This window comes from Lissotriton helveticus, chromosome 1_1 (genome assembly GCF_964261635.1).
Source record: "Lissotriton helveticus chromosome 1_1, aLisHel1.1, whole genome shotgun sequence".
In the NCBI taxonomy this organism is placed as follows: domain Eukaryota; kingdom Metazoa; phylum Chordata; class Amphibia; order Caudata; family Salamandridae; genus Lissotriton; species Lissotriton helveticus.
Window position 1 is genome coordinate 514,627,745 of NC_136057.1, and position 22,257 is coordinate 514,650,001.

Sequence of the window (22,257 nt, forward strand, 5' to 3'; positions counted from 1 at the left end):
CCTGTCTGGTGCCCCGCTCTATCGCAAATGGTCGAGAGCTGTATCCATTCACTCGGACCACTGCGGATGGATATCTATAACAATTAAATATCAAGGTGCGGAATTTCTCACCGATACCCAATTTGCAGAGCACCTGCTCTAGGTATGGCCAATGCACTCGGTCGAACGCCTTCTCCGCGTCAACCGAGAGGAGCATTCGCTCCCCAGGAACACGGGAAGCTTTTTCCAAAATGTGGACTACCCTCTTGGTGTTGTCTACTGTTTGTCTGCCGGGGATAAACCCCGCCTGATCCGGATCCACCAGGCCCGGCAGATGTGGTGCCAACCGCGCCGCCAGGATCCCGGTGTACAGCTTGAGGTCTACATTTAACAGCGAGATCGGCCGATAAGAGCCGCATTCCGTCCGGTCCTTCCCCGGTTTGGGGATAACCGACACTGTCGCTCGGAGCAAATCGGGAGGGATAGCTCCTGGCTCCGCAAAGGAGTTGAAGAGTCGCGTCAGCAGCGGCGCCAGTTCCTGCCAGAACGTTTTATAGAAAAGAGGGGTGTACCCATCAGGTCCCGGGGCCTTTCCGTGCTTGAGGCGGGAAATCGCCGTAATCACCTCCTCAATCCGTATGTCCCGTTCTAGGTGTTCTGCCTGTTCCTTGGCAAGGGTGGGGAGATCGACCGAGGCCAGGTAGTCAGCCTTGGGTTGCGCCGAGGAGGGCTCGCCCGCATATAAATCCGCGTAGTACCGGCGGAAGCCGTCCGCAATCTGATCATCGTCCGTGACTGTCGCTCCGTTGGGAACCGACAGCTCTTTCACCCGCTGGAGTTGGTGTTTAACACGAAGCTTGCTCGCTAGGAGCCGGCCGCACCTGTCCCCGCCGGTATAGTATGCGTGCTTCAGGCGCAACGCCGCGTATTCCGCTCTGTCCACGTCCAGAGTGGACAACATTTTACGGGCTGCTTTAAGCTGCCTCCAAACCCTGGGGGCTCCCGTCCTCTGATGTACGTGCTCCAGTTCCCTCACTGTGCTCGTAAGTTCGTCCCTTTTCTGTTGCCGTTCCCTATTTTCCGCCGAGGAGATGGCGATAAACTCGCCGCAAAGGACTGCCTTCAAGGTGGCCCATTGCGTCGCTCTAGCGGTATCACCATTATCATTGTGCCGTCGGTAGTCGCCAATCAAGTCCCGTATTTGTTGTACAACCGACCGCCTGTGCAGCAGGATGTCTCGGAGGCGCCAGACCCCTCGTGGGATGGTCACCGCTGGAAGCTGAAAAGTACCCGTTACAGGGGCGTGATCCGACAAGGTAAGAACGCCTATGTCAGAGACTGTCGCTAGTGCACAAAACGGCCCCGTTACTAGTAAATGATCAAGCCTCACGTATGTTTTATGTGCGTGTGAATAGTAGGAGTAGGCTCGGGCAGTAGGGTGGAGGCGCCGCCATAAGTCATGTAGGTCGAGGTCGCCTAAGCTGGATTTGGACCGCTGTGCGATTTCTCCCACCTGTGGACGTCGCTGTGCCGACCTATCCAGGGATGAGTCAAAGACCATATTCAAGTCACCACCGATAATTATGTGCCTATCTGGGGTGGTTGCAACTTCCTCTAAAGCAGATTGCAGGAACCTATCTTGGTTGTCATTGGGGCTATATATCGTGCCTATCATGAACACCAAACTTCCCATCCGGGCCCTATAGACCAGGAGTCTCCCCTTCTGTTCCGCTACCTTGTGCAGGACCTCCCCCTTAAATTTCCTAGCCACCAGGATTGCCACCCCCACCGTTTTGGTAGGCCCAGAGGAGAAGAGCTGTATTGGGAATTTCGGAGATCGCAGCCTGTGACAATCCCCGGCCAGGAGGTGTGTTTCCTGTAGGAGACAGATGTCTGCCTGCGTGCTGTCAAGGAGGGATAGCACCGCCCTCCGTTTGACCGGGTTGTTCAGCCCCTTCACATTGAGGGTAACTATCTCCAAGGCCATTAACAATAATCGTAAGGGTAACGCTGAACAAGCCTGACTTGCCCCCAGGGGCCGTCAGCAGCTGGGATCGTGTGGAATGATGGTGTGGCAACTGTAGCAGCAGGACATCGCGAGTCCTGAACCTTCTGCAAGCATGAGGCGAAGGCAAAACAAATGCAACAACAATACTCAACAATGCAGCGCGCTCCCCAGATCGACCCTCCCTTCCCCCCTGAGCCCCCCCCAACAACCCGGGTGCGACAAACTCAACAGCCCTGCAGCGCAGTACCCGGAACTCTGTAAAAGTGGTGTGAGGACAAAGCAAGTGCAGCAGCAAAACAGTACAGCACAGTACAAACCCCGGATCCCTCCCTTCCCTACCCACCGAACGTCCCTCGAACTACCCAGCTCCCTGCCTCCCCTCATCCCGTCTAGTGGCCTACCCTTTCCCCCCCTCCCCCCTCAACCCCAACCCCAACCGTTCAAAGAACACCATTGTCCCAGTCTGGTCCAAGATGGACAAGTCCGTGGAAAGTTATTCGAGTGGACGTCCAGCCACCACCTTTGCCCTCCCGGAGCCCCCCCTCCCCCCCAGAACCCTCGCACCTGCAATGATGATGAGGCCAATATGATCTCCCCCGGAGTATGCTCAGGCCGTCAAGGCCACATCACTAGACGACGTGTCTCTGGATACCTCCCGTATGGCGCTGTCCATTTCAGCTCGGATCGTGGGAGAGTCCGGTCGCGGAGGCGGGAGCGTGGGTCGTCGCCTCCGAATTGTCTGCCATCCCTCCCTGGAGTTGCGCAGGCGGCGAGGCGTTGGAGCGTCGTGATCCGTGGCGGTGATACCCAGCACTCCGCAAGTGTCCTGGAGGGACCGAAGCTGATGTAGCGTCCCGTTCCACCGGAAAATGATCCTGAAGGGGTGGCCCCAGGAGTATTGCGTGTCGTGCTCCCTCAAAAAGTCTGTGGCGATCTTGAAGGACTTGCGTTTCTGCAGTGTGATCGTTGATAAGTCCTGAAACAGGGCCACTTGATGTCCCCGGAAACACACTGGCTGCTGTCGCCGTGCCTCGCGCAAAATCCGCTCCTTCAAAGGGAAGTCCGGGAGGAAGGCCAGAATGTCTGGTGGCGGCGCAGAGGCCCGGCGTGGTGGACCCACTCTATGTGCCCTGTCAATTCTCACCGGGAAGTCTCCGGGCTCGCCCAATATGTCGCGAAACAGGTCCCTCAGGTAGGCAGCTGCGTCTTCCCCTTCTTCTTTAGACGGGACGCCCCGGACCCTGATGTTGCGTCTGGACCTGTTCTCGAGATCCTCAGCATGTGCCTGGAGGTCAATCTGTTGGTCTCTGAGCCGCAAGACCTCCTGCTGTAGGTACGCAATCTCCTCGTCTCGGGAGTGGCTAGCTTCTTCTATGGTGGATACTCGTTCTCCAAGTGAGTCGACCTCTCTTCTCACCTCCCGGACCTCCCCAGCCATCTCCTGTTTCAGCGTTTGGAAGTCCTTCCTGAGGGTGCCGAACAGCGTCTCCAGAAAAGATCTGGTTACTGGAGGCTCTCCCCCCTCCGCTCCTCGAGAGCCAGACGGGGGGCTCGGGGCTGGTTGACTCCTATCCTGTCTCGGGGCATCTCTGCCCAACATTTCGGGTAAGGTGTGCTGGCTCCGCGTTTCAGGCCTGGCGTAGTCGTCCTCGGTACCGGGTCAGGCTGGGCCGCCACACCGTCCAAGGGAATAGCGGGGCACTCTTGGATACCCCCCGGTCTTCGCCCGCCCCCACCTATCTACAGCGGCTCCGGGAGGGGGTTCGGGGGTCGGCGTGCAAAGTCAGGCCTCCCCGCCTACCTGATCCCCGGACTGGCGTGGCAGCACTCCGCCGGCTCCTCCCCCACTCCGCTTCGGCTAGAGCACCTCTGTCTCACCTGGAATCTCCAGCCTCCAGCCTCCGAGCCTCCAGGTCCCGCCGGTGGCTCGGGATGGATGTGCCCTCGAGCTGCCGGTCCTCGCTGTGTCACTAAAGCCCCTACGGCACCTCCGGCGGGTCGCGGCCTCCGATCCTGCGGGCCTCCGCTGGCTCCGGGGCCGGTTCTCGCCCCGGGGACTGCTTCGGCACCGTGTCTGTGGGGCCACCAGAGGTGTTCAGGCCGCACCACTGCACTCACAGCTGCACCGGGCGCCTCCTCCGCTCGATCCGGGGGAGATCAGCGGTACAGGTCGGCACAGGGGCTCCGGGGTCTCGGGAGCTCGCGGTAAGAGCGTCTTCTCAGCCCGCCATCTTGGCCACGCCCCTCGCAAATTGCATTTTAAAGGTTTCTCGTGCAGTAACAATAAGGTTTTGAGTCGGCTTAGCTTGTTAAAGTGTGACTTCAAAGTTAGAATTGAAGGCCACAATGAATTATCAGAAACTGCATGCTTAGGTGGAAAGAACACATTATTGCAGCAGGTCACTGTCTGGGATATCGATAAAATATATGGAATCCTGGCCTTCATTTGGCAATAGTCATGTCCCCTTAACATTAAATAGCTTACATTTGAAAGGACAGTAATGAGGGGAGAATTGGAGGGGCTGGTATTCCTTTTAGAAAACAGGCCAAGTTTGCAACTGCAGCATTGCATGCTCTCTGTATGGTAACGTTTTTGCAAGTGAGGTGACCGACACAAGAGTCCCATTCCTTTTCAATAAAAAATACCTCTTTCTCAGCCCACTCACAATGAGAAGAGAATGGCAAAGACCCTAACTAATGAATAAAGCCACCTCATAGGGATTTATATCTACCTTTTGGAAAAAGGTTCATGCAAGCTGTGAACTGGAATGTAGAAATTGGCAAAGATATTACAACATATATTAACCACCCCACTTGGGGTGTCTCTGCTACTGTGAATTGGAGCTGTTCTAACTTCTAGAGATGTAACATTGTGTAAGTGGCGTCTTTCTTGGCCATGAGACATTGTTTGTGTTTCAGGTTGAAAGGCAAGAATAGTTGAGTAGAAGTTTGGTAACGCCATAGCACGCGGCCACTTTTGAAGGCCAGAAGTGTCCAACTAACCTGCATGATAGATCTAAACTGACTTTGCCGATAGTTTAATGAAGACATGCATTATATCAGTAACAGATGACACAATGTTATTAAAGTTTAAATACTAGAAGACAACGTAACAATACTGTTATTAAAAAACAGCAAGTACTTTATCCACATTAGCTTGATCAATTTATCTTAAATGTGCAGCAGCTTCCATTTGTGATAGTTTCCAAATGTCATTATATGTGGCATAAATACATCTTTTTGAATGCAGAGACTTAGGACCCAATAAAAAATAAGATAGGTCCATGTCTTCCTAAAGGAGGGAAAGATGTTGTTTTACTGTGGACAGTGTTGAATGTTTCAACCATTGTTAACACAATTTCCCTACCAAAACGGTGTTGACGATCCCTGAGTGTTGCGAATGGGAGTAATGAGGGGCGGGTCTGCTTGCCTTAAACCCTGGTGTGGAATAAAAAAAGCAAGCATAACAACCATTAGTGTCCACTAGCTACAATACCAATCTGTTTGGTCCTGAAAGTGTGGAGTTACATGTACCATTCTGTAACATACTATTGAGCTGTTCTTTGCAGTAATTTGTTAAATGTTGCCAACTGTCAAATTGAGCAATGGTAGGAATGTTTGGTGAATTCATGTCTTTAATTTTTGCCAGTCTTTGACAAGTAGTCTGCTGAACTGTATCATTCAGAAAAAACATCTGTGTTGGAACTAAGCAGCCTCAAAACAAGGTGTCTGTTCCCTGAACTTGCCACGGTTTGGTACACCAAATTAATTTCACATAAATGGTATCTTGCCAATAATCATAGCCTTTGAGGGCTAATTGTGTGACAAACAACTCAGTATATATTAGCTTGGTTTGTGTGAGCAAGTGTTTGGTGGTGTTGGGACAAGTTTAAAGGAAAAGATTTAGAGTTTAATGTATTGTGTCCTGAAAAGTATGTGAAGTATATCCCTGTATGTTTTGAGCTTCTTTATGGGGGAGTAGGACTATGTTCCCATTGTTTATAATTCAAAAGTATGCATTGAACACTAACTCAATGTAAATAATGATGTCCACAATGATGTGTAAAAGAACATTTCACCATAATTAGCAGAATTTAGATACAAGTATACACCCTTGAAAACAGTGTAATATTCCAGCTCTGAGAGCATGGGGTCTAAAGTCTCAAAATCCCAATCATTAGAATGTAAACTAGGTACAATTACATCCCCCATAGACACCCTAAAAACATAAGGAACCTGCAGAATTTCTGTAGGGCCGAAGATATCATAGGGGACCTTATCCCAAACAATTCCATCAGGTACTGTGACAACTTAAATGTTCGCAAGGGACAGGTCTTTTTTAGCTTATGTGAAGATGAGTGAGGTGTTAACAATTCATCAACCAGTTCTGTGGCAGACCACTCTGGCAAGTAATGGTCACAAAACCAATCCATAGAAATAGGAAGAACAAGGAAAGTGTTATCTAAACATATATCCAGGGAGAGACCAGGTAAGTGTGTTTCAGACATGAAAAGAAAATACAGGCATTTGTAGGCGGGGTTTCTAAAGAGGATGAACTGTCAAAAGAGTTGGATGGAAAATCATCTGTTCCCACATAATAACAAGAAGCAGTTTGTTGAAAAACATAACCACAGGTACAGTTACAGAACTGGTGGATTCCACGAGGGGTGGGTCAGTATAAATCACATCAGCTGCAGAAGATGCATAGGTAAGTACAGTACTCACTTCAGTCATGTGGCTATAATTTGTAGTTGTATTTGGAGTAAGCATGGGCGGATTTTGCGGATTCGCAATCCGCGAATTTGCGGATTTGCGGATTTGCGGATTGCGAAAATCCGCAAAATCCGCAAATTCTCGCGGATTTGCGTATTTTTTTTGGGGTGTGTGTTCGTACGGGTTTCTGCAAGTTCGCGAGGGTTTTGTACAATTTCGCAAATTGCGAACTTACTTGTCGGGTCGCCAGTTTTGCGAACTTGTTGTTTCTACGTGCCCAGCCTGTTTGCAAGGCTTTCTTCATCACTGCCACCCTCTGTCACCACTGGCACTCTTTGGTCACCCATGCCACCCTCTGGCTCACCCATGTCACCCTCTGTGTCATCACAGCACCCTCTGGTTCACCAGTGTACATTATTGGGGCAAAGCAAAGCACTGCCATCCTCTGTCAACACTGGCACTCTGGTTCACCCATGCCACCCTCTGGCTGGCACACCCATGCCACCCTCGGTGTCATCACAGCACCCTCTGATTGACTAGTGAGTGTACATTATTGTGGCAAAGCCAAGCACACCTGCACTAAGTTTTGCAAACAACAACACCTGCCCTGCCCCAACTGACATTAATGAAGGCTGGCACCTGCTTGTCTGCTCCCTTTCCTTTTTGTTGCAATAACAGGATGCAATGGCATACTTGTAACTATTCTCTGACTGTCAGAGCAGGGTCACACAATAGTTGCAAGTAGGCAACCGGATTCTGGAGGGCCCCTTCAGGAAGCACTACAGGTAAATGGTTACAAATGATGAGCTCGAACTTTTGCACCTGCTCGTTGGTTTTGCTTTTGCAGAACTCGTTTTTCGGTAATTTCGCCCTATTCGTGAGGCGCGGCGTCGTGCGAAATCGACCGTGGAAGCCGCGAACTCGTGCGAGTTACCCCAAGGTTGAGTATGGGCGCCGCCATTTTGTTTGCGTGACGTATTTCCGTTTCCGCCCGCTATGTGTAATCTCGCGCAATGAGCGCCTTGCGAATGCAAGTTCGCACGAGTTCGCGAGAGAAATCGCGTGCGAACTTACTTACACGCACGTGTTCGGGCCGCCATCTTGTTTTTCATTCATTCCTATGTGTCTGGGCATGGTGTTTCTATCCTCTGTATATCTCTGCCATCCTTTGCTTGTTTTAATATTTTTTTGATCTATTTAACTTTTTTTATATCCCTCTATTTTTCTAGGTCTATATTTTTGTGTTTTAGGCTACTTTTGTTTACTTTTCAACTACTTTTTTACACTTTTATTTCCTTCTTCCCTACTCTTATTCTTTTTCATTTTGTCTCCTTACTGCTAACACCTGCCCAGAACATGGTGAAGACAGCTGTCAAGCTGCCCAAGACGCGCACCGCAGCCCGTGCCCGGCTCCCGTGTGGCCGCTTGAGGGCGGAAATGGTGGTGCCCCGGGAGATCTTCAGCCCTGAGGAGGTGGGCGCACTCATTTTTTATGTGCAGCGCCGTCTCCCCAGGACCATCGCGGCAGGCGGCAGGATCGCTGCTGGTTATACCAACAGCCAGGAGCGACGGAAGCGGTGGGGGCAGGTGTGCCGGGCCCTTTTTAACATCACGGGGGTCCAGCGCACCTACAATCAAGTGACCCACCGCTGGACCGATATCCTGGACCGAGAGCGCGACCTGCTAGACGTGCTGGGAGTGGAGGTCCCCGGGCTTGGTGAGTAGTAGTAGCAATTTTTTCATCACTCACTACTCTGTTTTTTCTCCTGCTCTGTGTGACTGTGTTATATTGCAAATGTTTGCTTTAACTTTTTTACAAAGAGCAATAATGCTGCTGATTACATTGATAAGAGAGGTAAATTAATATTTCAAAATCTTCTGTGCATTTCAGGTGCACTGTTCTCCTTCTCTGTGGCGGTGCCACTGCCTATTTGTTTTCTATTTTGTGTTCATTTAATTGGGCTGAGTAATGTATGAGTGTATTTTACAGAACTGCGTAATGCTAGACACAAAGGGGCAGATTTACAAGCCCCTTGTGCCACGTTTACGCTGCCTTACCTGACGCACAGCGACGTAAACGTGGCGCATCCCTGCGAGTCATGTACAACGTGATGCATCTAAGAAGATGCGCCACGTTAAGGCCTGGGCCTGCGCCACAATGGGTGCGTTCCCATGCAGGGGGGGGGGGGTTGGGGGTGGGGGGTGGCGATCAGGCAGCTGTGCGCCTCGCAAAAGTGCCTGCGTGAAATCTACAAGATTTAACGCAGGCACTTCCGCGACGCTGCTACGTCAATTCTTTATGCCTGCTTGCTTGAAGCAGGCGTAAGGACTGATGCGGTATGTTGAGTATTGGGCAGCCCTGAGCATTGCTATAGTTGCATCGCGCCTGCGACGCGACTCTAGAGATGCGCCTTTCTTTCGTCACGAGATGCGTCATGCATCTGCCTACCCTTGCGCCAGGGTTTGCCGCATTGTAATTGCGGCGCATCTGCCGTGACGCAAGGTTAGTTTTGCGTTACGCATTTGTTCTGGTGCACATCTGGAGGTGTCCAGCTCAGAATTCGTAAGTATGCCCCTAAGTGTCAGATTAGCAATTACCTGCGCATCCCTGCAAAGTGTGCGGCACGCCAGCACCACCCAGGGTGCGCCGTATTTATAATGCGGCACACCATGGTCCCAAAACGTCACCGAAGCGTTACGCATCGGTGCCATAAAGGCGGCTCATTGATGGAGTTGCGTTGCAACGATGGCGCAGCTCCAGCAATGCTGCGTCAAGCCGTAAGTCTGCTTCATGCAGGCGCAGGGTTTCAGTGACGCATCATTGTCCTAAATGACTGATTGAAATTTTATATATTCCCCATAGCCACTTTTAGCATGCGTTCCTGCGCAGGAACGCCCTCCCTTGCGCTGGAACGCTCCCTAATGGCGCAGGGCTTTAGAATGGGATGCATCTCCCATATGCGTCACGTTGTTAATATACGCCACACCATGGCGCCTCTCTTGTTGTGGCGCTGCGTCACAAAAGTGACGCAAGAACGGAGCAAAAGAGCTGCAAGGGGCTTGTAAATCTGCCCCTAGAGTAGAGGCTCAGGTGCAGTCCTTCCTTTGTAGCCCTCATTTTGGCTGAAATAGTTGGTTCTTGTTCTTTCTAAATGTTTGATTTGGTTGACAAGGACATCGGCAAGCAGCAATCATCAATGTTTTCTGTTCATTCTTTCATGTTGTACGTCAGGTCCGCCCAGGGGCAAGCGGACAGAAAAAGCGGATGCAGTGGCTCCAAAGGAGGAGGATGCAGGCCAGGGCGGCGAGTGCTCCTTTGCTGGCCCCAGTAAGTTTTCATTTAAATATAGAGGACCTATTGTTGTCCAAGCGTTCCTAATTTAATTTTTTCGAAATAGTGTTTAGATAGGAGCAAAATCAATAATACTACTGTTGCAGGGACAATTCTCCACAAACCGAACTATGGACACCAAAGACCAGAGTAATAATATTTCAGAGTGGCGTGTTTGGCACACTGTATAAACGTGGTAGTGTCAGCGGCACGGACTCCTCCTTGCAAAAATTGCAAATCCTTTCGCTCAGTCACTCTAGTCTGGAGGACCAAAAACCACAGAGTCTATTCAAGTTTAAAAGCTTTATTAAAAGTTTAAGTAAACACATATATTAAAATAAAGTTAGTTGGAAATGGAAAAGTGCTTGGTGCTGAGTTGATGAGTAATGGAACACATTTCTTGTGGTCGAGCCGAGCTTTCACCTGGTTTGAAGTTGATGTTGCTCTTGTCCTTAGAAGTCCAGTTTCTGTCTGTTCAGAGAAAAATGATGTGTGTTAAAATTAATCAAGCATTCATCAATTATGACAAAAAAATGCAGCAAGACAACAACCTTCCCTGGAAGGAGGGACATTTTTACTTTAGACTAGAGTAGACAGTCAATTAATTTTTCTGTTGTTTTCACATTTCTTCATTCATAGACCAAATACTAGTGAGTGGTGTAATCTAACATTCTTAAATCTACTTTGTAGGTGGAACATCTGGTGGCGGGGCCAGCTTGGATGTGGTGGTGATCATTGACTCTGAGTCCGAGGACAGCTCTGGGGAGAATGAGGCGCAAGTGGCCAATGAACAGACTGTGAGGAAGCAGACAGTGGCAGTGGCGAGTACAGGTAAGCTGGATCATGGTACTATCTGACTCTTAGATAGGATATGATGTGTATCCAGTGCTGGCCCAGTGACAAATTACAATATGGTAATTACAGCAGGCTGGGACCGACAGACAGATAGAGGCATAGACAGAGAGAGAGGAAGACAGAAGGAGAGAGAGAGAGGGAGGGAGCCAGAGGGAGGGTGAGGGAGGGAGACAGAGAGCGAGAGACAGCGAGGTAGAGGGAGACACAGGGAGACATAAAGAGGGAGACAGAGAGAGAGAGAGAGAGGGAAACAGACATATCGCCTGGGCTTCTGCCAGATCTCTTTCATATGAAAGAGCATCAAACCAAGGATACAAGTGAGTTGTGGGAAGGGAAATGGTGATTCAAGCGCCCCCCCTTGCCCCTCCCTGCGGACGCCCATGATACTGGCCTGAATAGTTTTGTACTGCGCTGGCTAGTTGCTAGTTGTACTGTGACACAACTTCCTGCTGAATTATTTTGTGTTAATCATATTCTTAAAGAGCATTGGTTACATATTATGTCTTTCTTTCTTCATATAGTTGGTAATACTAAAACCTCAAAACCGACGAGGAGTATGCTGGCTGTACTGGCCCGGCAACGGAGGCTGGAAGCAACTGTTGCCCAATATCGGCGGCTGGTGGAACTGGAGGGCGACGACACGCAGTCCAGTGCATCAAATGTAACATCTGCATCCTCCTCCGTGACCCCACGTTCTGCCGGTAAGCGCAGTGCTCCAGCCAAACGGAGCCGTGCTGGCAGACGCCACCGCCAAGCAGCAAAGGCTGCACCTCACAGCAGTGTAAAGGCTCGCTTGCGCCGAGCACTCCACAGAGTGTCCGACCTAGAAGCGGAGGTCCAGAAATGGAAAGACTATCAGAATGTGGTGGAGGGCCTCCGCTTAGATCACGCCACCCTCCAGGAGAAGTACGATGCCCTGGCCCTAAGGCATGATGCCCTGGAGGCCAAACTCAACACTGTGCATCCCTAGAGTGTCCCTTGCCCCTTTTTTAGAGACTTTTGGGGGGTGGGAATTGGGAGTTGGGTTTTTTGGGGACTTTTGAATGACTATTTATTTGTTGGGGTTAGGGAGGGTCTTGCGGGAGATTATTTTGTTAGGGATATAAAAATATACTTTTTCAAACTTTATCTGAGCATACCTGTTTTTTTACTACTTTTGAGCATGGTGGGTGGTGGTTTTGCAGTAAGTTCATTTAACTGAACACTGTCATCGTGTTGGTTGAGGTGTAATAGGCCAATTTTTCCAAAGTAAATGCCTGTCACAGAGTTTGTTAATTCAAGAGCCCTAGGACTTTACTACTAGTACCACTGTCACTCTCTCGCCTCTCCGAATACTCCATTATACTACCTCCCATCCAAACGCTTATCTTACCTGTAATTTGTGTTTGAGGGCTGGCTCCACCTGGAATTCACAGTGTCCTAAAGCGTTCTGCAGCAGGGCCCCAACTGGAGTTTCCCGGCGTGGATTTTCTGCAAAACAAAAGCAATCAACATTAGAAATATGGCAGCGGTGCTCACAGACCCCAAAATCCTAGAAGCCCCACAGACAGCACCCCTAAGACAGGCAAGCGAGCAATAATAACGCCTAAACGTTCACGTGTAATAGGCCAAATGTTTTCCAAAGTAAATGCCTAACCAATTTCATCCCTTAATAGACCTTGCCAGCAATGGCCCAGCCAAGACCCGTAAACCCAAACGCAAAAAAGTCACACTTAGCAAAATGTATTTAAATGAGGACTCACTACTTCCAGACAGTCCCTCTTTAGGGGACTCGTCAACGTAAGTTTCTTCATTGTGCAGATTCCAGGCATCAGCATTACGGAAAATGGATAGGGTGAGTCTGGAGGAGGAGGATAGACGACCAGGACAGTTCTTGTCAACTAACTATTGTGAACCTGAGGAATGCTGCGGCATCAAAATCAAGACAGTTCTGCTGATGGGCTTGTTGTTGCTTGTGATGGGGTGATTACAGTTTTGTTGTGAATGTGATCAAGCACTTGCTAAAAAAAGAAAGACAGACACACAGGAATAAAAGTGAATAAGGACTAATGTTAAAGTTAATTAATTATTGACTCATTTTCAGAACTCGCTGTCAGGGAAGCAGAGCTCGTCCTCAAACTCTGCAAATTGAGTCGGTAGTACTTCTGGTAACTAAGGAGAACTTTCCTCAGGTAGGTCGGTGTCCTCGTCTTCTTCCTGCGTGCATTCTCGTACTTTGTAATCTGGTGGTATGAAGTGCTGGTTCATCTTTATCATGGTGAGCCGCTCCACATTTGCGGGCAAGAGGCGGGACCTTTTGCAAGTCACAATGCCACCAGCAGAACTAAAAACACGTTCTGAAGACACGCTTGCGAGTGGGCAAGACAAGTAATTGATATCCAGGTTGGTGAGCTCTCGCCATATGTTTCTTTTCCCATGCCAATACGCCAATGGGTCCTCAGTAATATTGACCGCTGTTGAGTCATCCAGATAGGCCTGCACCATAGAAACAATGTTCTCCCGGATTCCTGTACTTTGCACTTCTGTGTCCTTTCTGGGACAAGGAAACCCTAGCTCACTTAGCCAATCCGCTTCAGACATATCGCCTGGGCCTGGTGCAGATGATACGGTTGCTGGTGTGGTTAACGGCTCAGAGGAAAAGTCACTCACTTCTGCCACAGGCACAGATGCAGAAGTGTTTTTTTGGGACGCCTGATGGCCTGCTGATTCACTAGTAGTACTGTCTTCAAATTCTCCTACAGTTTCCTTCCGCTCTCTTTCAAAACGAATGGCTGACTGAGCTAGCCAACCTTTGTACTCTGTAACATTTGATGTTTCAAAAGGAATTATTACTTTGCCAAACAATGGCTTTTTGTAACGTGGATCCAGAATAGTAGCACAAATGTAGTGCTGTTGTTTCTTGATATTTACAAGCCGTTTATTGCTAACTAGGCGATGTAATAATCTCTGCGCCAACTCATATGCTTCATTCTTTCCAGCATCTTTTAATTCTGAAGACACCACCTTGACTTGGTGCTCGAGCTTCAGCAACAATGGGATAGCTTTGCTCAAAGAACAGTCCTCCCTGCTGACGTCACGCGTGAAGACCTCAAAAGGACGAAGCATGTCTGTCAGGCTTTTAACTAGCTGCCATTGCTCCACCGCTAGCATCATTTCTGTCGTATCACCACCCAGGTTGTAGAAATACTCATTGACTACTGGAAACAGCTCATGCAGACGCTCAAGCATGTAGAAGGTTGAGTTCCAACGTGTTGCCACCTCCTGGATAAGTGCTTTCACTGGCATTCTACGTACATTTTGCTGGCGCCTCAGCTCCTTCTGGGCCTTAAAAGAATGGTTGAAGTGTGTGCATATTCTTCTGCAGATGGTCAGTATTTGGTCGACTGCAAGTTCTTTTTTCAAGAACTTTTGCACGACAAGGTTCATACAGTGCGCCAAACACGGCACTCTGAAATAGTAACCGTTCTCCATGGCCTTAACTACATTGCTGCCATTATCAGTAGAAACATAACCAACCTTGCAATTTCTTGGGGGCAGCCATTGTGAGACCTTTTTGTTAAAGTCATCCAAAATGTTGACTGCAGTATGACTTTTCTCCATGCCAAACATGGCTAATGTTGCATGTTTACGAGCACCCTTAAAAATCTCGACCAAGTCACCACCTGCATTTATCTGTTGTGCAACCCCTGAAAAGGAGACCCAGTGTGCAGTGATGCACATGTAATCAAGGGATTGGCAACTGGTCCACATGTCTGTTGTCAGGTGTATAGTGTGAACTGCACTCTTCTGCAAAGCTGCCCCAACCAACTCAAGCACCTCTTTATGTAGTGCTGGAACAGCAACCCTGGCAAAATAGAACCGGCTAGGAACCTTCCATTTAGGGGCCAGTGTTGCCACGAGTTCAAGAAAACCCACATTTTCGACAAACGAAAAAGGGAGAAGGTCCACCGCTAGCATTTTAGCCAGCTTAGTGTTATACAGGCGTACAGTTGGGTGGTTGCGTTGAAATTGCGCATCTGAGGAGAACATGGCTGAAATGGTGCGCTGGACAAATTTACTGGATGATGCTGATGCCTTCTTCGACCCACTTCTGCTCAGTGTTGACATTTTCCGCATTGGTGTGTCTCCCAGACTCTCAGTGTGCCTCCTATGTGTTCCGGAGGGTGTGGTGCTGCCAGGGGTACTGGGTGCAACCGGACAAATGTCTGACGCTTCTTCTACCTCCCCGTCATCTTCAGATGAAACACCTAGTATGGGTATATTTTGGCCACTTGCCCTTTGGGATTGCTTTCCCTTGATGTTTGCTAGGTGCGCAAACCATTCGATAGCGTGCCTTCTTTGAAGATGACCTATCTGGCCTCCGGTTCCATAGTTGGTACCAGTCTTACCACAGCTAACTCTAGTCTTACAAATGCAACAAACGGCTATGTTATCATACTTTGCATGGACACTAAAAAAGTTCCAAACTGGGGACTGGAAACTTCTGGTTTTGCCGCACGAGATGATACTGCCAATGCCAGATGAAGCAGTGGTGGATGAGCCTTGCAGACATCTACTGGGTTGTGCAATTATTGCAGCAACCCTACTTGAGGGAGTCGAGCTGGATGGAGTCCCCCTCTGGGGAGAAAATATGGGAGCTGTAGGTTTTGTTGAACTTGTTGTACTACTTGACTGCGTTGGTGGTGCTACCAGTGCCACGTCGCCAGGGTCACGCTCAGCATGACGTCGGGATAGGGTATAAATGTCTGTCTGCTGCATGGCCGGTGTGGCTGGAATGACGTGTGTGATGACTAGGTCATTGCTGTCATCCTGTTCAACAACATCAGAATGCACCACTTCATCAAGTCCGACGTTCGGATCCATAAGTATGAGCTTTCCGGGGCCCTTCCTTTTAACATTTGATACCTTTCGCAGCTCATGGTGTGCCTCCCTCTCAGACGTCGGAGATGGTTGCCAATCTAGATCCAGATCATCATCTGATGGAGCGGGGCTTGAAGAGGAACTTCTACACACACTCCTTGATCTTTTCCTTGGTGGGGAGCTGGGAGAAAATGAATCATCAGGAGGAATGCCTTCGTCTTCCTGACATGACACCCCGGCTCCAAAGTCAATTTCCTCCTGTGCCCCTACTTCTGGAAGAACAACCATTGTGGGCACTTGCACCGCTCCATGCGCCGCTACATGGGCCTCTTCACTGACCTCTACTTGCAACTCTCCATGGACCTCTCCTTCTCGGCCTTCTCCTTCTCGGCCTTCTCCTTCTCGGCTTTCTCCTTCTCGGCCTTCTCCTTCTCGGCCTTCTCCTTCTCGGCCTTCTCCTTCTCGGCCTTCTCCTTCTCGGCCTTCTCCTTCTCGGCCTTCTCCTTCTCGGACAGCTCCTTCTCGGACAGCTCCTTCTCGGACAGCTCCTTGCGCATGTACTTGTGCTTGTACTAGTAGCCCATGCAGTTGTTGTTGCGGCTTTGGTTGTTGAATAGTACTTGTGAGATGAGTTACAATCTGTGTTGATGGTGTGCTGCTACTTTCTTGCGATGAGCGAACATCACTGGTCGTTGGTGATTGAACTACTAAACAGGCTACCTGTGCAGCACTCATGGTGGGCCTTTGTTTTTTCCCCCAAAATGTAGTGGTCGAGCCACCAGTCTCCTTGGTAAGTGGTGCCACTTGCTTCTTCTTCTCCTTAGTAGAGACATTTTTCTTGCAAGAGGAGCTACGGGCACCTCTTTTTGGAGCCATCTTCTTCAGATGTCGGAACAACAGGCCGCAGCAGGACTTCTTCCTGGCACTGATGCTCAACGATGATGCGGAGTTATTGACTTTGTGCACCTAAAAGCAAACGAAGACAGAGGAACATCAGTAAATATATGTTGCATATGTAGCGCTTCAATAAATAGTTTGCAAGTAGGCATTTATGAATACACACATGCACACCACACAATATGGAAATTTCAAAATTAGGATTTGCAAAATTTTTGGGAAACAGGAATTTAACATTGATCCAAGAGAGCACACACAGAGAGGGTTATAGTTTCATGTACCACTGACTCCCCCTGGGCTAAATGGGTGAAAGCAAGGCAAAATGGGTGCAGGCCTATGGCACAAAGCTCACTGCCTGCCTTCAAAATGGCCACTTGACCCCCATCCACATGGCCAGGACCATGCCTCAAAATGGCCCCCACCAACATAGCCAGCCCCCAACCCCTACTCCAAAAAGTAAAAAAACACAACACCAATCAAATCACCACAATCCAATGCCATCCATCAAGTTTCAGAAGGTTTAGGCTGCCTGCTGGTGGTTTTCTGGTGCAGAATTGCAATGTTTGCAATTTCGCGAGTGCGAGATTGTTGCTTCACGACGCGAACGTGGCGAAAAAACAGCAAAATCCGCGAACAGACGTATTCTGGCCTGGGCCCCCTGGGCATGATAAAATCACAGCACACTGGGTGCAGGCCTATGGCACAAAGCACACAAACTGGCTTAAAAATGGCCCCTAGACCCCCACCCACACGGGACCAGGCAATAAAATGGCCCCCACCCACATAGCAAGCCCCCAACACCACCCCAAAAAGTCGTAAAACACACAAAAATCACAACAATCCAATGCCATCCATGCCCTGGCCAGAATAATGTTAAAATTAAAAAAAACAGTTGTATCATGCATGCACCCATAACTAAGCCTGGTAGTTTTCAATTCATGTGCAGAATTGTAATTTTTTTACAATTTCGCGAGTGCGAGATTGTTGCTGCGCGGGACGCGAGCAGTGCGAACACAGGCAAATTTTTTTTATAAAATCCGATTTTCGGGTAATCCGCGGGAGTTCGAGGCCCCCTGGGCATAATGAAAGCAATCAGAGCAGACTGGGTGGGCATAGGGCACAAAGCACACTGCCTGACTTCAAAATGGCCCCTTGACCCCATCCACATGGCCAGGACCTGCAGGACCATGCCTCAAAATGGCCTCCCACACATAGCCAGCCCCCAAACCCACCCCAAAAAGTTGAAAAACACACACAAAAATCACCACAAACAAACAACATCAACTTATCAACTTACTTGTAAATCAAATTTCTAATCAAAAAGTAATCCAAAAGGCCTCAAAGCCAAATCTCCAGCAGCATCCACAAAAAGTAATCCTTCCCAGTCAAGATCGAATTCAAAGTGGCCAGGAAATGGACTAAGCAATGGGAGGAGCTTGCTGGACAGGAAGAGGAAGTTGGAGACTGGGTCACTTCCTTCACCCCTCCCCAATTGTAATTTTTGTAATTTCGCGAGTGCGAGATTGTTGCTGCCCGCGCCGCGGCCCGCGAGCAGTGCGAACACAAGCAAAAAATCCGCCGCGCGCGGATTTGCGTATTTTCGCCACATCCACGAGAGTTTGCGGATTTACCGAAAATCCGAAAAATCCGCGAGCGGAACGGATTTTGCGCCCATGCTTAATTTGGAGTTAACTGAATTCAATCTCCGCTCCCGCCCACACCGCCAGCTGGGGAGAAACAGCTTCAATAGTGCTCACAAGCTGCAGAGGAATTTCCTGTATGTTAATGAGAGGAGTTAGAACTCCCTGTGGCCTACTGTTTAGAATCTTCCACATGATGTCATTTGATGGGATCGATGGAGACAAAACGATTATCTTTAGAACCAGCAAGCAGGAGCAATATTACAATTCCTATACCTTGAACGCCAAGGACTGGCACCATTGCACGGAATGATGGGCCAAATTCATTCTGTACCAAACTCCTTCCTCAACCGAGATCCCCAACTTGTGGAATCCAGCCCGAAGGGGCTGGCTGCTCTTAAATTCCTGCAGAGGCAGACTTCTTCAACTGCTCTTTGGATTGGCCATTGCAGAAATTTTGTAAATCCTGTAAGAGAGCGCTCCCCCCCACACCAGCCTCCCAGAGATCTTTTAGAGTGATATTTAAGTGCTCTGTGTACCCCATATAGGTGGTTGTTAAGGATTGCTTTAAGTCATGATTCATCCTCTTCACAAAAGAATTGCACCTTGGCCTATATGGAGCAGAGTAATGTATCTCTATGCCCAGGTAAGCTATAGAATCCCAATGAGCCTTAGAGGCGGAAGCAGGGCCCTGGTAGGAGTGGAATGTAGTGCATGCATATGTTCCGATAAGGGGTTGCAAATCTTTAACCCCTTCGACGCTCATGACGAGCTCAGCTCGTCATGAGGTATGCCTCTCGTACGCTCATGACGAGCTGAGCTCGTCATGAACCGCGGGTTTTTTAAAAAGTCAGCGCACAGCGGGAAAACCCGCAGCGCGCATGGTGTTAATAAGACTGCGAGCATCAGCCGTATGTTGTGGCCAAACCCGGAGAAACCTTGAGCAAGAATCAATTGCAAGTAGGATATATTTAAATACTCCATCTGAATTAAGAGTAGCACAATGTTCCAAACAAAGCAGATGAAAGATTTGTTGGAAATCAACAGGTGTGTCTGAGCTGGGCATGCCACAGTAGAATTATAATTTGTTGACAAATGTCACAACAAAGGGTATACTTCTTGGTCTGTTTGTTTAAGCCATGCCACCAATAACGTTGCTGTAGCAACAGAATGTTGGCCACCTGCTAAAAATGTGTTATCTGGTTGGCTAGAATCTGCAAGTTAGTTACACATCAAAGATAACCAGTTCTCACCCTCTGGTAGCTTGGCACAGAGCAGTCAGGCTTACCATCAGAGGCAATGTGTAAAGTGTTTTTGCACTACACTCACACAGAAACACAATGAATACATCACAAAACGTGGGATAACAGGACATCAGACTGTAAGGTTTGAGTCTCTCTACTAAGTCAGTAGCTGTAGGCCCAAACCCGACTGGCTCCCAGTGCCTCACCTGAACCCCTAACATTTCAAGAGTAGCAGGTGATTTTGGCAAGCCTAGAAAATGAACCTCTAGTCGCCAAGGGAACTATGGAAACAGGTCATCACTCCAATTTTCTCACTCATACATGTCCATAGTAAACAAAAGAAAGACATGAAGGAAGTTTAAAATATAACTATTGAAACTATCGTAGTCTATTTTGAAGCATATATGCTGCAATATGTTTAAAATATACAATTGAGCAACATAATCAGCTTTACTAGCAGGCTGTAAACAATGAACTTCATTTGAAAAGATTTTGTGAGGTGATACCTTAAGAGATTGATACTAGACTAAAGCCTTATTATTTGTTTGTTTATAAGTACCATGTCTGCTGGTACCATTCATCAGACTGGTGTGAATGCCTGCTGCAGTGTTGCTGTTGGATAGATGAGTCACAGCATCTTTGACTCTACACACTCTCTCCATCCCAGCTCCCTTCCCCCTGGAATTTGCCACCGGAGAAGTGTCACCTCCTGCAAACAGAGGGCAAGTCTCTGGAGGATTTGGGAAAAAGCATTGCCACTCCATTGGAAACATCAGGGATCCAGGTAGGTAGCTTGTGACACCATTTGGTGCCTGCAACCTGTACCTTGGTCAGATTACTGGGTATAGCTGGCAGTTGGCCTTTGACTATTCCTCCCAGACAGCCATACAATATGGGGACTAGGTGTGCCTGGATGAGCCAACTCAGGCTAGATGGGGGGGGGGGGGGGTGAAGCGGTGCACAGTCAACTTGTACTGCAAAAGAATGTGCCCTGCTCTCACAAAACGTTTTTCACACTAAAGACTAAGACCAGGGCAGGAGGCAGGACATTTCAGACACTTTTCTGTGGAGAAGCCCCTAGACGTTTCTCTCACTTCAAAGGGGTCACAGATATAAAAATAGGACTCTCAGACCCACTCTTCAGTATGATTGTGGACCTGCGTAACTATGAGAGGACTGCCTGTGGCCTGTTGTGTACTTCAGAAGACTGCTTTGCTGCACCAATAAGAAATGCTCCGAAGCTCTATGAGCTCCCAGAGATCTGCCCTGCTGCTTGAGTGCTACTCTTCTCTGTGAATGGACGACTTCCAGAGTGACTCCAAGGGCTATTTGGCTAGCCTCCTGCTCAGATCCTCAGGCACAGAAAAGGCTCCAGCCAACTTGAACCAACACCCGGACTGTGCCTGAGCTCTGACCCTCCTAATGGTCCCCCTCCAGTCCTGGACCCTTGGAAGCAGTGCAATAGGTACCCAGATATCCCAAATCCAAAACTTGTGACTTAGAAAACTTTTGGCCAAAAAGTGCTTTGACAACTGAGAGGAGACTGTGACCTACCTGTTTGTCGATTTGCCCAAGGTGCGTCACCGGTTAGCCTGATTTTGCAACTACTCCTGCTAAGTTCTTCTCTGCAGCAGCAAATCCAAGGCACTGATTTTGGGGGGCACTGTGTCTTCGTGTAGAATATGGTTTTTAAAGCACCTGCTGCCCGTTCCTTGCCACCAGCAATTTTCAGGCAACCATAAACATGTCAAGTAACTGGTGATTGATGGACCTGCTGCAGAGAGACCAGAGGTTTGTCTAGTGAAAGTTTTGACTCATCATAATGTAGCGCAAGAGGTTAAAATGCCTTCTGCAAAGAACATGTACCAAGCAGATCACAAAGTGCATGAAATGTAAATAGGTCAGTTCATATAAGTTTACACACTAATGTAGAACAGTGAGCTATTAACTATCATCAAAGAGCTGCTTGCAAACGGAAAAGTATAGATTAGAGTGTTATGATTTCCCCCCAGTCTCTCATTATCATAATGTTGCAAAAATCTTCTCTTGACTAGAAATCAATTCGTACTAGTAAAGCCAACCCCAACCATGGTGTTATGTTTTAAATTCTGAGTTTGTGCTTCTCCAGACCAAGCACTCTTAAAGTATACTGTCTACCAGTAGGGATGACTTGGGACTTCTCCACCTTGCAGTCCTCTGTCTGATGTAACATTTCCTATACACTTAGGATTCATTGTCTTTGTGTAATGTGTATGTTATGTAAAGTGCTCTGATACCTTACACTGGTATGAGTGGCACTATAAAACAAAAGTACTGCATTAGAGAGAGTGGTTATGAAGACCTGAGGGGCACTGTTAAAGGGTGCTAGTGAGGGAATCCATGGAGAAGGAGGTCATTAGGGGGCACTAACAAACATTGTCGCACTGGTACCCTCCTGCACTAAAGTCAGCCCTGTTCAGTGGCTCCTCGCAGAAGGGGTGTCTGACCTTGTGGAGCTCTCATCGGCTAATGCCGGCAGCTTCATACTCCTGGAGATTTTTTACTTCCAAAAAATAGACTAAGTCCAAAGTAGGAATCCTCATTTCGTCCTGCGGCTCCACAACAACAACATCTCCTCGGACACAACCAGCTGCCTTGCCCCGCTAAACTCTAACTTTGTTGACATTTTCTTACAACATTTTTCCGTCCGAGGGTAAATGGAGACGGCCCAATCCAGTTCGTATATCCAAC

General features: G+C 48.6%; 1 protein-coding gene across 3 annotated transcripts in view; it reads left to right on the forward strand.

Moving 5' to 3' along the window:
* DYRK4 (dual specificity tyrosine phosphorylation regulated kinase 4) overlaps window positions 1-22,257 on the forward strand; it is a 977,358-nt gene that overhangs the window by 923,715 nt on the left and 31,386 nt on the right. The window contains exon 13 of one of the 3 annotated variants that reach the window (XM_078654204.1): window positions 20,195-20,311. The exons of the other annotated variants lie outside the window; for them this stretch is intronic. Coding sequence (XP_078510330.1) covers window positions 20,195-20,311 — 117 coding nt within the window. The remainder of the gene's footprint in view (window positions 1-20,194; window positions 20,312-22,257) is intronic. 3 annotated transcript variants of the gene reach the window in all.